The following is a 14,891-nucleotide window of genomic DNA, read 5'->3' as shown; positions in this document are numbered from 1 at the left end:
TCTCTGTAGGACACAAAGAAGGCAGAGATGTGCCCTTCCTTGGGATCTGCTCCAAAAAACACAGACAGATTAGGGAATGGCTTCCTACCAGCTTCAAACAGATGCCCAAAAGCTACAGCACTGAGGTGGGACCAAGCTGCAACATCCAGACCCAGATCCCACCTGCACTCCTTTGTCACAAGAACATGCACCAGGGTCTGGGGTATTTGGCCTCAGTGGTTCATTCAGAAGCCAGTGTTTAAACAAATCCAAATTGTAGATTCATTTTTAAACTGGGCAGTCATTGCACAGCATCCATAGATATTCCAGTCTGTAGCATATTCAAGCCCCTCTGTGTCTAAAGGAAAGGGACAATGCGCTTTGGAAAAGTGGATGTTTCACATACGCCGTGAAACCCTAGACTGGACAGAGCTGCTAATACATCTTCTGGTACAGCTAGGGAAGGATACAGGAGCTAAAATCATCTCTTGTGGTCTCTGTCCCCTTCACAGTCAGAGCACAGCTGGACTCTTGCTATCAAAGATCGATAATACTTTTTTCCAAAGGCGGCCAGTACATTGTCCATAGAGATACTGGATTGTGGGATGGGAAGACTTGTGGGACAGGAGTGGGAGAAGGACACAGGAAGGTGGAAAACATGCATGTTTAGATGGGCAGCAGCACTGGAGCTTTAAAAGAGCAATTTGTTGTGTCTTACCAGAGTAGGGGCTTTCAGGTGCACTCCCCAGAGCCGTGTGGATGTACAGAGAGATGCACATGTGTATACCAGCTCCTGGGGATCTTCCTTCAGCTAAAAAGCTCTGTTCTCGAGTTCAGAGAAATAGCAGGAAAACCATTCATCTTGCCTTGCCTCCTGGTTCATCATACAAAAATTACATGTTGCTGGGTCAAAATCTACGTTAGTTTTCACCCTTCATTTTCACCCTTCATTTTTACCCTTCATTCACAGCTGCCCTCACAAAAACAAAAAGGCAACTATCCTGAGCTATAATTCCCATTTTGTTCCTTCCCTTAGGACAAGGAGCTCCTGGTGAAGTCTGCGTTAGCAGACTTACAAGGTCAAGAAGGATCACTGGAATCCCCTCCTCTGGCTTCTTGCATGGCAGATGCCACCGCACTTGATTCAGCGGTTCCTTTCCCTGGCTCCTGGCTTCTACTTAAGATGTACCTTCCCATAAATTAACACTGGAAAATCCATCATATGCCCTGGGAAAGCCACTCCTACAGTTAATTAACTCCACTGTGCTAATTTCTAGCCTGAAGTCACTTGGTTTCACTTTCAAGCCACCGGATGCCATCGTGATTTTTTAAATTTTAATTTTAAAGTAGATGAAAAGGCTCTTTGCTACCAAAAAGACTTACGTGTAGATCTGATATGTCCCTGGTGCAGTACAAAGAGAGCAGATGGCTCCAGTAAAAGCAAAGCCTCAGATTTTATTGTGAATTGTTCACACGTGAAAAAACACAGACCAGCCACACTGAAGGTGTGATACAGACCCTTCCCCCACACAGACACACTTTCTACTTAGTGCCATCACCTTTCTCCATGTTTTAAGTAACTTGGCCTCCTGGCATTTTAACAGTAGCCTAAGATATAAGGAGTTTTGCATCTCATTGTTTTAATTAAAAGCCCCACAAAAAAAATCAGGTGGAATTCAGAAATCACCCTCGGCCAACAAGAAGACAGAACATTCCCCTTGGGCTTGCACTTTTTAATACAATGGAAATAAATCTCACATAATGTACCATAACATGACAAGGGAATGGCTTCTTCTTAACAAATACTCATTTGAAACTGTGCCCAGGCCCCATGCATGCTAAGATCTATTTCTTGCAATAGTGTTCCAGCAAAACTGATTACTAATTCCAAAACTCAAATTAAAACTAACAGAGCTTGAAGGCTGGGTCTGACACGCGTTCCCTCTCTTCTGACAGAGAACAAGAGTTTTTAAGCATGTGTGTGTGTGTTTAATTATGTTGTTTAACATATCCAGAATAAATTAGCAACCAGACTGAAGAAAATAACACACTTAACTACTTTTCTCTTGTGGTAATAACTTCATCAGCATTGTGTCTAGGGGCACACGTACATGAGCTCTACATCCGTCCATGCCACTGATGAGGCAGCCCATGTGGTCACACGCACCTGGGTTGCACCGTCTTCTCCACACCAGCATCCTGAGCCCTGGCCACAGGTTGGCTCTCATGGGTGCACCAGCAACAACACAAATCACAACAACTTTTACAGTAGAAAACCGCCTGCATGGTTGGAGAGCTTCTTATCGCTACTGATCTCTGAAGCAGGAAGAGTTTGAAGGGACATATTTACAATGCAATGGGTCCCAGAGGCGCTACCCTTGGACTGCCCACTGCCACAGGATGTGGGGAGAGAGGGAGGATTTCAAACACTTGCAAAGACTGGTTCAGACATATTGTGAAACACTGGAGGAAAACTAGAGACTGACTCTCAATGAAGGAAGGAAATTATTATTATTCAGAAGCAAACATTTCTTTAGTCCTGGGATCTCCTCCAACACATTTACTTACGTGAAATGGAGAAAGGAATAACACCCAACTTTGCACCTACTGCTATTTTTTGGTCCTTTTTCCTTCTCAGCAGAGAGAGATCCTTCACCTTGCTGTCTGTCTCAGGGAGGGTCAATGACAAAGGGTGAGGAAGGGAAGTGGAGCAGTGGAAAAGCTACAGAAAGAAGGAAAAAAAGAGATCAGGTGTGACAGTTGAAGGAATGGGAAGGAAAGGGGAGGATATCAGAGCAAAAAGTTTGATGACTCCCTACAGAAACTAACCTGGGAACCCCAAGCACTCACCATTTTCTTCATTAAACAGCTCAAAAGGCAGCAGCAAAAGTTGTGGCTTGTCTCCCTCCAGCACTCATTCATGAAAGATGTCAAGCAACTGTTATAATCAGCTACTCAATGGTGGCAAATGCTACTGACAGCTAATTACACTTTGCATAAAGATTTATGTTAGAGTACAGACATAATTTCATTCAATGGCTTCTGATATTTTTCACTGAGTAGAAAGTGAAAATAGGCAATTAGAAACACATGTCTACTTCATAGCTGAACTATCCACCTTCTCCTCTCCACCGATTTCCTTAAAACATTTCCACTACACGTTGGCTCAGCTGGGTTTCTGTACTTGAGGGAGAGCAGCTGAATTTTTCTCAAACACCACAAAGAATAGCAGAAAAGCCAGAAAGCCAGCATCCCCTTCTTCCTCTGTTTCCTCTCAAACACTCCAAACTATCAATGTACATTTCATCTCACCCTTAAAATTAAATCTATGCCACAGTAACGCAAGCTCTCATTCCCTCTAAGACCCTGTTACTCATCTATTTGGAGCACTGTAAAAACCTCAGAGAGTCAGTTCCAGAATTGTCTTATAATGAAGGAAAGCATGAGTTTAATACCTCTCCTTGCATTCAGAGAAAAAACAAATGAGAGAGTGCTGCTTTTCAGCAGTTTGCCCACAGTGACAGCAAACAACAGGGGCAGAACAGGGACCTGAACTTGGGCGTCCCAAACCCAAGACAGGCAACAGCTCCTTGTACATACAATGTGTGAAAAACGTGAGAACCTCAGAAAATCAAGCCCAAAGCCAGGCACTTTGGCAACCCTCCAGGAGATTGCTTTCCCTGTGGCATCTTGCATGATCTTCTGCTCCAAACAGTCTGTGAAGTACTCCCTTCTGGCTATTTATTAAGTCAATTTTCTCCTCATTTTGCATACATAGCATAGGACAGTTCCAGATCCCTTTTTTTCTACCTCATTTAACAGCAGCATGCAGTAACTATAGAGCCCTCCTCCTCTCAGGATCTCTACTCCCACTTGATCCAATTACTTCTGACAACTTACCTTTTCACTGTAAGGCTCTTTCTAAGGATGGCAAATTCATCTTTTCTTTCCCTCCAGGTAACATTAAGGACAGAGACTCTAATTTATTCTGGCTCTCCCAGACAAATCCCTCTCAGTCTGTCTGTGGTGCTTTTCCAGCACTGTTACTTGGATTTCACCTGCTTCATCTTGTACTAAGTAAAAGAGCAAAGTGATGTTTTACCTGCGATGCCTCCGGTGTAACTCTCCAGACAACATCAACGAAGTGACAGACTGGCACTACCCCCATTCTCCTTTATAGGGCAGCTTTTGCCACGCCTTAAGTAAACATATCCAGGTTGAAATCAAGTTCAAAGCCAAAAGCAAACAATCTGACCCAGGCATAACAGTTTCATACAGATACCATACTATGGAGTGATAGATACACATATACTTCTTTTAGCTATCTACAATCAATTGTCTATCAACATACGTTGGTTGATAGTTTCCTGTGCCTAACTCTGGCTTCAGCCACAGTTATTCTCAAAAGAAAATAGGATTCGTTTGCGCCTCCCACACTTTCACATTTCCTGTTTTCCTCCTCACACCACCAGGAAATGCAGCAATCATCCTGGATCCAGGCACAGCCTGGTAGGACTCACCACGAGACAAGTTATCAGAGCTGTGTGTCATTCTTTCTGCAGCAGTAAAAGTAGTGGATACTTTTAGCCAGTATCTGTTGGCATTTACACTGGGCTCTAACTTAAATTCCACGTCGGTTCACTCACTTGGGTAGTTCATTTCCTCCAGGATTGCCAGAGGAAGAAAGAGTTATCCATATGTTTAGGAGTCCTAGGGGACTGGCCTCCATTATCCTAAAGCCCAAAGCCAAAGAATCAAAGAATGTCTAGCATAAATATGCATAAGAGGAGGTTATTTCATTTTGGGGAGGCCAAACTGAGATAGCCTGAAGAGGCCCAAAATACAAGGGAATGGATGCAGCTCATTCTCAGGGACATGTTTCCTGGCAGCAGCCCTAAGTGTATCCATACAGCCTGTAAACAAGTTTTTGAAGAAAAGGCCCTTGATGTCCTGGTGGACAGCAAGCCAAACAAGAGCCAACAACGCACCCTTGCAATAAAGCAAACCAACAGCAGCATCCTGAGCTGCATGAGCTGCAGCGCTCACAGCGGGTCATGACAGGCGATCCTTCCCCTTTGCACAAGCGCTTTTGAGACTGTATCTGCAATGCTATGTCAGTCTCGAGTTCTCCAGTGTAAGAGAAAGACTGAAAGCGCAGTGAATCCAGCAAAAACCCAACAGGATGGTCAGGGAGCTGGAGTACACATGTGAGAGAAGAGGCTGAGAGCTCAGTAGCAGAATCCTCTTTAGGACCAAATTGCAGTTTCCCACTAACTGAAAGGCTGTTACAGAGGAGGTGAAGCCAGATCCTTCTTGAAGGTGCATAGCAGACAGGCAGAGGCAATAGGCACAAGAAGCAGCAAGAGAAATTACACATGGTTGGAAAGAAAAAATTCTTCAATGTGTTTCAGCCCAGGAACAGGCACTTGCAGAAAATGGAGCATCTCCACCCTTGGAGACATTCAGCTAGATGAGGTCATGAGCAACATGACCTAACTTAGAAGTCAACCCTGCTCTAAGCTGGAGTGGGACACAAAGACTTCCTGAAGTCTCTTCTCAGAGAAATATCTCTACATTTCTCTTCTTTCTGGAGCTGTAGGTCATGTGGCAGCATCCAGGATGGCTTCAGGCCAGCTGGGCCACATGCGGATGAGACACAGCAGTGGCAGCACAGAAATCCACAGTGGCTGCAAAAGTCACCTGAAGACCTGGATGGTCAGTGCACTTCAAGCACTGTGATAAGGCACCACCGCTGTCAATACTTGAAGTAGCAAGTGGAAAATCAGCTTGGGTTATGGCTGCAGGTACACACCAGGTTAGGTACTTACCTCTTATTGGGTAGGCGGGCTTATTCATCAAGAGAAAAGTTACTCTGGAGTGGACATTCATGAAGTTCAGCTTGGGGCTCAACAGAAAAACTTGCCAATGTGTAGTTCTTTTCTTACCCGAAGTAACAGAATCACCCAGGTTTAGAAATCTCTTCAGAACAAGAATTTCTTCTTTCAACTTGGATTGCACTCTCTTTGAGTGGGGATGTTAGTTCCCATAGCAGCTGGTCCCTAGGAGCTTGGGGAGCTGAGAACATAAAAAGCTCTCATGAAAAAGACAGTTCAGCTTCTTAATGTTTAATTTAGTTCTGTGGGTCTCCAGAACCAGATCTTCAAAAGCCATGCACCATATTCTGTCTACTTACATTTTAAGGCTCTTATTTCTGAATGAGAACTCAAAATTTAGCAAACTCTAATAGGAAACGCACTCGTCTAAATTAGAGCAGAACCTGCCCAGAGAGCAAAGCAGGTGCAGTTTTCCTTTAAGAGCCATTTTCCACAACCACTACATAAATAAAAGCTGATTGCACCAGAAGCAGGGAGCAAAGATTTCCTTCATTGCAGGAAAGGAGCTCTGGGGTGATAAATGCCAGTGCTGCTAGCTCATCTGACAGCACGCATGCTGTTAATCGCCTCCTCTCTGGGGAAACGGCAGGTATATTCCCCTCCAGGTACAGTGATTCATTGTCTGGAACTGATATCTCTGCTTAAGTAGTGGATTAACATGATTTAAGAAATATTCATTGCAAAGTTGATTAGAAAGCACCATCACCAACCTGGCAGGAGATTTCAGTTATTGCAGCATGATACCATTTTGAGATTGTCAGCTTTTCTGCAGAAGGCTGTATTGATGTGTCCATTTTCACAGTGACTCCAGAGAAGGAAACCCAGAAGGCAGAGGGATTTATGCTCCATAATGAGACTTTGGATTATTTGCTCTCCTAAGTGTTTGTGGAACCCTGCAAATAAAATAAAAAAAAAAAAAGGAAAAGAAAAATAATTTTAAAAAGCATTTGAGTGAAAAGCACAGGGCTGTTTGAGTGAGTGAGAGCAGGGGTGTTTTCTGTTAGTGGCACCGTGTGAGACTGTGGCAGATTGACGATTGCCCTGACGTGAGGTTTGCTTTTGCAGAGCAGGGACATTAATCCACCTCAGGGTAGTTGTGCAGCTTTATCCACTCAGGAGCAAAAGATGCTCAGGGATCAGCAGAAACTCAAAACTGCTTCTACGCTGCCACCTCAGAGCTGTTAAAAGCACAAATAAAGGTGTGTCTCTATGCTAAGGACCAACAGCTGTGGTGTGTTCCTTCCTCAGGTCCAGTGGGCACTGGCACCAAAGGGCAAACACCAAAAAGTGCTGTTGAATCTGCATTTTCTATGAAGTTAGCATGGCTTGCAAGGTCTCAGCTGGCACGGCAGAATTTCATGTATTTGGGGATTTAATGAAGCTTTATTCTTCACTGCCCTGAAATAAAAATACACCCACGCAAAAAAATCACAAAACTGGGGTTTCTTTTAAAAGAGACCTTATACTAAATATATTTATCTTCCCTCCCCTTTGCTCATGTTTCTGAAGGGCAGACTGCTGTCCTGTGTAGCCAGCAGCCTCTCGGAAGCAATGGGGTTTGTATCATCTTCTGAGGGTGGGGAAGAGAACAGCATAACTTTGCCCAAGTACTGGTAGAAGCTTTGGCGTTAAGAAAGGCATCTCTCTTCAATCCACCCACAGAGCTTATGTGCTGAAGTATGAAGACTGCTATCTATTGCAACATTTCAGACATATGTCTTCATTTCTTACTTCCTCTGCTTTTCCCTTGTGAAGATCACACTCTTTTTAGCAGAAATACTCCTCGTTTACATCATGGTAAATAAAGAAACAGACTGGGAACTTTTCCGGGGTGGTGAACACAACTATGTTTTGTGTAAAGGAGGAGTCTTCCTTCCATCACCTTCACATTTGCTGCAGTGATTCGGCGTCCCACTGCTTTTGCATTACGGGACTAATGGAAGAACACTATCAATCTCTTTCATTTCCTCATTCATAATTTTGTATATAGGTCAAGTGTTACCATTTATTTGCTTCTTTTAGACAAGATGCAGTAAGGCTATAAATAGTATTATTCATAGACAATCTCCTTTGCTCTGTGTTTTTGCACTCACATTTCTGGCAGGACCTGCCCTTCTGAATCACAAACTTTTATGACCATATAAACTATCAGGCAAAAAGCAAAGTCCTGCTTCAACATCTGTTTTTACCCAATCCTCACCCATGAGCTGCCCCTTAGTGCAAATTCACCATGAGCTGCAGCACTTCCCCATATTCACATATGAATCATTTTGCTCGTAAATAAAGTACAACTGCTGCTGGAGTGAAATGTGGCAGCTGCTTAACAGTACATAACGAATCTGCACAGCCAGATCCTACTGCCACTTGAGGGAGGGGGAATTTGGTGTGAAAAATATCTCTCTCTGGAGCCCTATTTTCAGAAGAAATATCCAACTTCAGACTACAGTGGGAATTCTTCAAGAATAAAAATAAAAAGAATAAAAGAAACAGGCAGCCTGCTACCGACACCCTTATTAGCACTAGAATTTCCCAGTGGAATATTTTTCCTTCAGAAAAATGCCAATCTGTCAAACATGAAAGCCACTAGCAATGAATTTTCACCATGAGAAAGACACAATATCTTTCAATAATGCCACTAGGCTCCATTTTGATTTTGAAATGGTCTCATTATTTTGCTTATGAAAAACCCAGCATCTCAGGATCCTCTCTGTATTATCGAAAAGGTTTAACATGGCAATGTAAAAAATATCCCAAGTGTTATTGCAATAGCTCACTACCTTCAGTCTGAAATTATTCTTCAGAACTTGGTTTCCTGGGAAATTTCAGACTTTGTTTTTCGTTTGAATGAGGGTCAGAATAGGAAAACACTTCGAATGTGCTGAACCTCCACAAAACTGCAAGCCTTGTTTGGCCCCACAGCAGCTAGCGCTGCACTTCTCCATGAGAATGAGCCCATCCCATCATTGTGATAAACACTGAAGCATTTTTTAAACAGGGCTGTCATGACATTGTCCTCGCAAGTGACATGAGTACCATTCCATCTGGTCATAGCACTGCTGCTTTGCTTTACCAAACTTTGCTAGTAACTGCTCAGTAATGTAAGTGCACTAAGTAGGTGAAGGAGCCCTTTCGCCCTTCTCACTGTAGTGTCCCTCATCTGCCTCTGCAGAAATGGGTATTGGGATCCATGAAACAGCAAGGACTCCATTAGAGCCAGACCTTTGTGGAGGGCACATCAAAATTAAGTTCCTGTTTTCATCAGCATATTAGCCCTTGTTTGGCATTTCTGCATCCGGCCCTTGTTAAAGCCCTGCAGGCACAAGATATTTATGTCATGCTTTTTTTTTGTTTGTTTTTTGTCTTGGTGTGAACAGATTGCAACACATTTGTTTGTTTTTCAGAAACATTCCTGCCATCCTCTAATGAAGAATCCTTGGCCTGCAGATCATTCACAGACAGTTTACTAGAAACATTCGCAGTTCTTAGTCCTCACCTCAGCCTTTGCTGACTAGTGGCATATATTGCATGGCGCAGCTTCAATTTCCTTGACATCTCATCATTTGTAAGGTGCCAACAAGAATGCACTGCTAGTATTCTGGTCAGATAGGAAATTTGCTGTCCACCTTTCCTCCTTGCTCCCACAAGGCATCCAACACCTAGAGACAGCAAAGGCTGCAACTTGAGACAAGCCAGATAGCTGCTCCTGTATTACACGTTCTTCAGTGTATACTCAAAACCTGAAGATGAGGTTACTCTCCAAATCAGAGCAGGAGCAGAAGAGGGATCTGAAGCTAATTATGGCAAACAATGTCATCACAGTGGAACTAAGGCCATGAAATGGCCGTAAATCACATAAATAACATCCCAGCCTTGTTCTGTAAGAAGCCCTTGTGGAGCTTTACCACACAGTGTGTTGTATGCCAACAGTGTTGGTCATTGTTCAAGTATATTGGCTTTGTGAAATACAAATAATGAGAGGTAATGCAAAACTGAACTAATTTCTCAGACTAGGACGCCCATCAGCAGATTCCTGGAAATTTAAAATATAAAAAAAACAGCAAGCAGCTGTTTTTGATGACTCTGGCTTCATCTTCTCTTAATCAAACAAACTGACCTTGTCTGGAGCAATAATACCACAAAATACACACCTGCAAGGTACCTAGCAGTTTAAAAAGCAAGACTGTCTTGAAAGAGGATGGAGAGCATGCCAAGACACAGAAACTTGCTGGTAATTCCTGAAAAAATTCATGTTCATCGCAGTTACCATGTTAGGTAAGACAGGCACAGGTCTTTCTGCCTCCAGGACAGGTCAGTATGCAGTTCTACTTGCAGCCCCAATAAGCACGGGCATGAGGCTCCCAGGATCATGCTGTGTTTTCCTGGAATACACAGAGAGCCTAAAACAGGTGTCTGTAGCATTTGAATAAATTCTGAATGTGCCCCACTGCAGCCACGAGTTACTGACACTCCACAGTTCCTCTCACATACACTGAGCCCAAACTCGCTGCCATCCCACAGCACCTCCTGCTCGGCAGAAGGTGAACCACAGCACAAGGTGGAGTGCAGCTTCTGTCATTGCCCTGCATTTGGCTGCTGCTAGAGCTTTCTGTGAAAAAAACAGTCTGCTCTCTGTACCCCCTCTCACTAGAGACCCATTTGATCTCTCTCCAAGAATGATCTTGACTGTGAGAAAAGTCATCTTATAGCTTGCGTAACAGCATCAGCACTTACCAATATCACAGGGCTGGGCAGTTAAAAACACAAAACTAAAACATTACCAGCCTGAGTACAGTCATGTTTTCTTATCCTGATGACCTAGTAGCTGGATACCTCTGAGCTTGCTCATCTGACCGATAGTAAAAAACACCAACTATAAAGAAGGCAGTTCAGCTTATTCTTGAGGCTATACCTGTTCACCAGTACTGCTTCAGCTCAAACCAGAGGAGAACTTGACTGTTTGTTTGAAAGGCATAGGGAGGCAGGCAAAGCCACGGAGAAAAGCTCCAGACAGAATTGGGCTCCTCCGCTAAATGAGGTAGTTTTACTGCTGAGGGCTGCAGTTAAGGGAGGAGGAAAAAAGCAACAAGAAGGTTTTGTATAGAAAGAGTCTAGAGATTTACCTGGATGAAGTTGTAATACCAGTACAGACTTAGAAGGAAAAGTATTGGTTCTTTCGCAGTATGACTCTGGGGGCTGCTCTAGTGTCCAGGACACATGTAAGAATCAAGCCCATCCAAGACAAAAGAGAAGCAAAGACCATGTGGTGAAGGTCCACAGAGCAAGTGGAGAACTTAAGGCACAGAAGCCAGTGGCGCCCACCCTGGGGTCGTCATCCTGAGCAGCATGGCATCAGGGCTCAGCCTGGTTTCAGACATACAAATGGTTAAAAGCCTCGTGGAGAAAACTGTCCTCTCCAAATTCTGCTTTACAAGAACAGTGTAGGGGCAGCTGTGACCTGCATGAACAAGTACATCAGCACATGCCACTTATCGTGGTTTAACCTGAGCTAGCAATTCAAAACCACGACTGTCGTTCGCTCACTTCCCTCTCTGCCACCCCCAAACAGGGGAGAGGATCAAAAGGGAAGGGAGAAACTTGTGGGTTGAGATAAACTTAGTTCAATAAAATAACAAAATAGTATTACTATACTACTACTACTGATATACCTATATACACATATAACGGAAATAGAGTATAAAAGAAAAGATACTCAGTGCAATTTGTCACAGACTCCAACCGCACCAAGCAGCCAGTCCCAGGCAGCAGCACCTGGTCCCAAACAGCCAGTCCTGGGGGAAGAGAAATAAAGCCAGAAAGACCCAGAGGTCTCTGCAAAACAATATGATGGCAAAAGGCCAAAAAAAAAGAAACTCCTGAACAAAACTCCACTGAAGCAGAGAAGAAACTGAAACGGGTCTCTGTCCCTGTCTGCCCCTCACTGGCAGATCCTGACTTTCCTTAAATACACAGCATGATGCTAATGGCACAGAGTATTCTTACCAATCAGTCTGGTTGTCAGTCAAGCTCTGCTCCCTCTCTGCCCCCCTTCTCAGCCACCTCAAACCTCTGGGCAGAGAGCTCAGAAAGACCTTGGCTCCCAGACAACTACAATTAAAAACATTAACTCTGTCCTGGGGTGTTATCTTCTTGTTCTCAAACTAAATACAAACAACATCTTGCTGGCTACAAAAAGAAAGGTTTCTAACTGCATGAAGAAAAATAACTTTATTTCGGTGAAACCAGCACACCGCTGCATCCCCCTTGAAAGTAAAGATTTTATGTGTTTTGCTCTCATTTTCCAGCCTGTTGTCACACGCCTGTGGTGTGTCAGGCAGATCGGCTGGCACACCATTTCCCACACTGGCCCTTTCCTGTCACCTCTTTCCTGGTGCTGTGCTGGCAGGAGCCTCCCATTACATGCATGAGCAGCTTCAGAGCAGCTCCAGCCCTGAGCTCTTCTGTCAGGATCAAAGTCCCCTCTCAGAGCTGCACAACATGCTCTGATAATGCAGGTCTGCTCTCTCAGGTCTGCTCTGTCAGTACACAGAACAATGAGGATTGGTACTATATCTGAGGTACTAATTAAATGCCTTAAACAGATAGATAAGCCATTTAGCCAGGGCTCAGTGCATGTAGGGAGAGTAAGATACCAGTACAGAGAACAGCATATGGTCCCCAGCGAACATTTCTGACACTTTTCATTGACATTTCAACTAATGTTCTTCTATGGTTATCTATATTCTGCAATGGATTAAGGAAACTCATCACAGATTATATTTAACTTTTCCAGCCAAACCGTACTATATTTCTAAACACCCCATTCTTCTTGGGGGAGGGTGGAGGGGAGGACTAAACCCTAGAAAACTTCTGTGGTCAAGCACAGGAATCTGTGGGTAACAGACACAAGCCAGGATAGAAACAGGGCCAAAATATAAAACAAAAATGTAAATAGAAGGGTGAAGACTCAGGTATTTTACAGAGGATCACTTCTGTGGAGATTATTCCATCCAGTAAAAAAATGCAAGGCAATGCCATGAAAGGGAAGAGGGACACTGCAGGAGAGGACAAGGCTCAGCAAGACTGGGTCCCGGGGTAGGACAGACTTGGAAATGGTTTCTCCCCATTGAGGTGAGAAAAACTAGTAAAATACCATGCTGGGAAGGACCTAAGAGAGTCTGAAAATAAACTGGAAAACAACATGATAGTGCCTCATTTCTTGATGCCCTTTTAGTCTCAACTTTTTCTGAAACAGGACATGTTAATTTTAAACTTGGTGAGCTTATTGGAAAACTCCCAGATCACTAATCTCACTATACCAGCACTAATACAAAACAAGGTTTAAGACGGAGCAGGAGCTGGATGAGAAGCTGCCACATACCCCACAACCCACCTGATGAGAAAAGTCTTGTCCTTCTCCCAATCATCTAATTTCCTCCAGTTGCTCTGACGCTGGTCAGCCATGCGGAGATGCGCAAAGGGAGTGAGTATGGGGCAGGGCTCAGCAAAGTATCTCTCCTTTCTGGAAAAAGCAACACCATTTTAGCAGCTCCCAAGAACTAATCAGGAACCTTGACTTTGCCACAGTAAACCTTCAAAAGTTTGTCCTCTGGAGGAAGAAGATGAGACACATTGAACTTATAAACAATCAGCGCTGAGACCTCTATGTTCTGTCACATTTTGTTCACTAATGTGGGATAAGACTGTGAAGCAATACTGAATGGAGCCCCTTGTTTACTGCATCCAAGAGAAAACTCTATATAAGCATGTGTAGGATGTGCTGAAATGAAGACTAAGCTATTTCTCTTCTGCAGCCTGAATTTCAATTACTGTGCTTATTGCAGTACACTGAGACAAGGCCTCAGTAGCCATTAGCTGGAGAATCAAACTATAATGTGTTTGACCCAATATATGTGCTAGTGAGTGACGGAGAATGGTATTGAGGAGGAAATACTGCAGGTTGTGATGAATAGATTCCTGGAACAAAGAATTACCTTCCTCTTCTCCACTCCCTTTATATCCTCCTGCCAAAGCACTGGGGATGGTCCTATTAACTATAGGCTACACAGAGCAATGCAGCATCTTGCAAGGAAATCACAAAGACGGTTTCACACAAAATAACTGACTGTCAGAGAGAGAGAAGAGGACACTGCATTACTGGGAAAAAAAAAAAAAAAAAAGAAAATTATATAGTATAGATAGCCCAACCTGCAGCTTCTTTGGGGCCACAGGCTGTTATTTATTATGTGTGTACAGTGCCTCATACAATAAGACTTTGATCCCTGACTGGAGCTTCTAGCAACTCTGTAAGCCGAACAGTAATAACAAACAATTACTCCATGTCAGAATGATGAAGGATAAGAAAAAAATTTATTGTGTATTAACAATTGGGTATGAAAAAACACACAGGGAATTTTAAGAACAGTTAATCTTTAATTGTTTTTTTATTAGCCAAACTGGCTTAATAATTCTCGGGGCATTTTGTTAATGAGTGCGGTTATGTTCTGTGGAAAAGCCAAGTGATTATCATAAAAATTATGTTTTATGAAGATTTCTATGCTTTTGTTCTACTTGCTGTGTCAACAGGCCTGCAACACAGGTTATAGAGCTACAGTGCAGATATACAGTCACTTTTTAAACTCCTCCTCCTTTCAAGTATGCACCCTTTGCCCTTTAAGGCACTACTGGAGGTGGCAATTCGGAGGCAAGTTAGATCCCATATTCTCATTCAACACTGAGCAATAAGTGAAGAGCAGAGTTCAGCAACTCCTCATGGCTACTCACAGTGAGCAATGCTGAAGTCAGTAGCTGGGACTGCCAGGGCTGTGCCCCACTGTTTGTCACCTCAGCACCGCGAGGAGTTTGAGCTGTGTGCTTTATACCCCTTTGTGTTTGTCAGAACTCCAGAGAGAAAATTTTGCTGGTGAAACATTCACAGAAAGACAATCTAAAGCAGAATCAGAAAGCATTTAGCTGGAAAGGAACAACCCCAGGTTCCAGAATAAGTTGGGGAATGACCTA

At 43.4% G+C, this 14,891-nt stretch overlaps 1 protein-coding gene across 9 annotated transcripts in view; it reads right to left on the bottom strand.

The window, feature by feature from the left end:
• Positions 1-13,431, bottom strand: part of CAPN13 (calpain 13) — a 61,632-nt gene extending 48,201 nt beyond the window's left edge. For 2 of the 9 annotated variants that reach the window (XM_021284814.2, XM_021284815.2), the window contains exon 1: positions 4,082-5,884. In XM_021284814.2, the coding sequence (XP_021140489.2) occupies positions 4,082-4,147 (66 nt within the window). In that variant the 5' untranslated portion in view covers positions 4,148-5,884. The other 7 variants (XM_021284820.2, XM_065058651.1, XM_021284819.2 and 4 more) reach the window with 7 other exon arrangements.
• Between the last annotated feature and the right edge of the window lie 1,460 nt (positions 13,432-14,891).

Source organism: Columba livia, chromosome 3, assembly GCF_036013475.1.
Source record: "Columba livia isolate bColLiv1 breed racing homer chromosome 3, bColLiv1.pat.W.v2, whole genome shotgun sequence".
Classification (NCBI taxonomy): domain Eukaryota; kingdom Metazoa; phylum Chordata; class Aves; order Columbiformes; family Columbidae; genus Columba; species Columba livia.
Note: the sequence above shows the minus strand (reverse complement) of the source record. Positions and strands in the feature narration are given on the sequence as shown.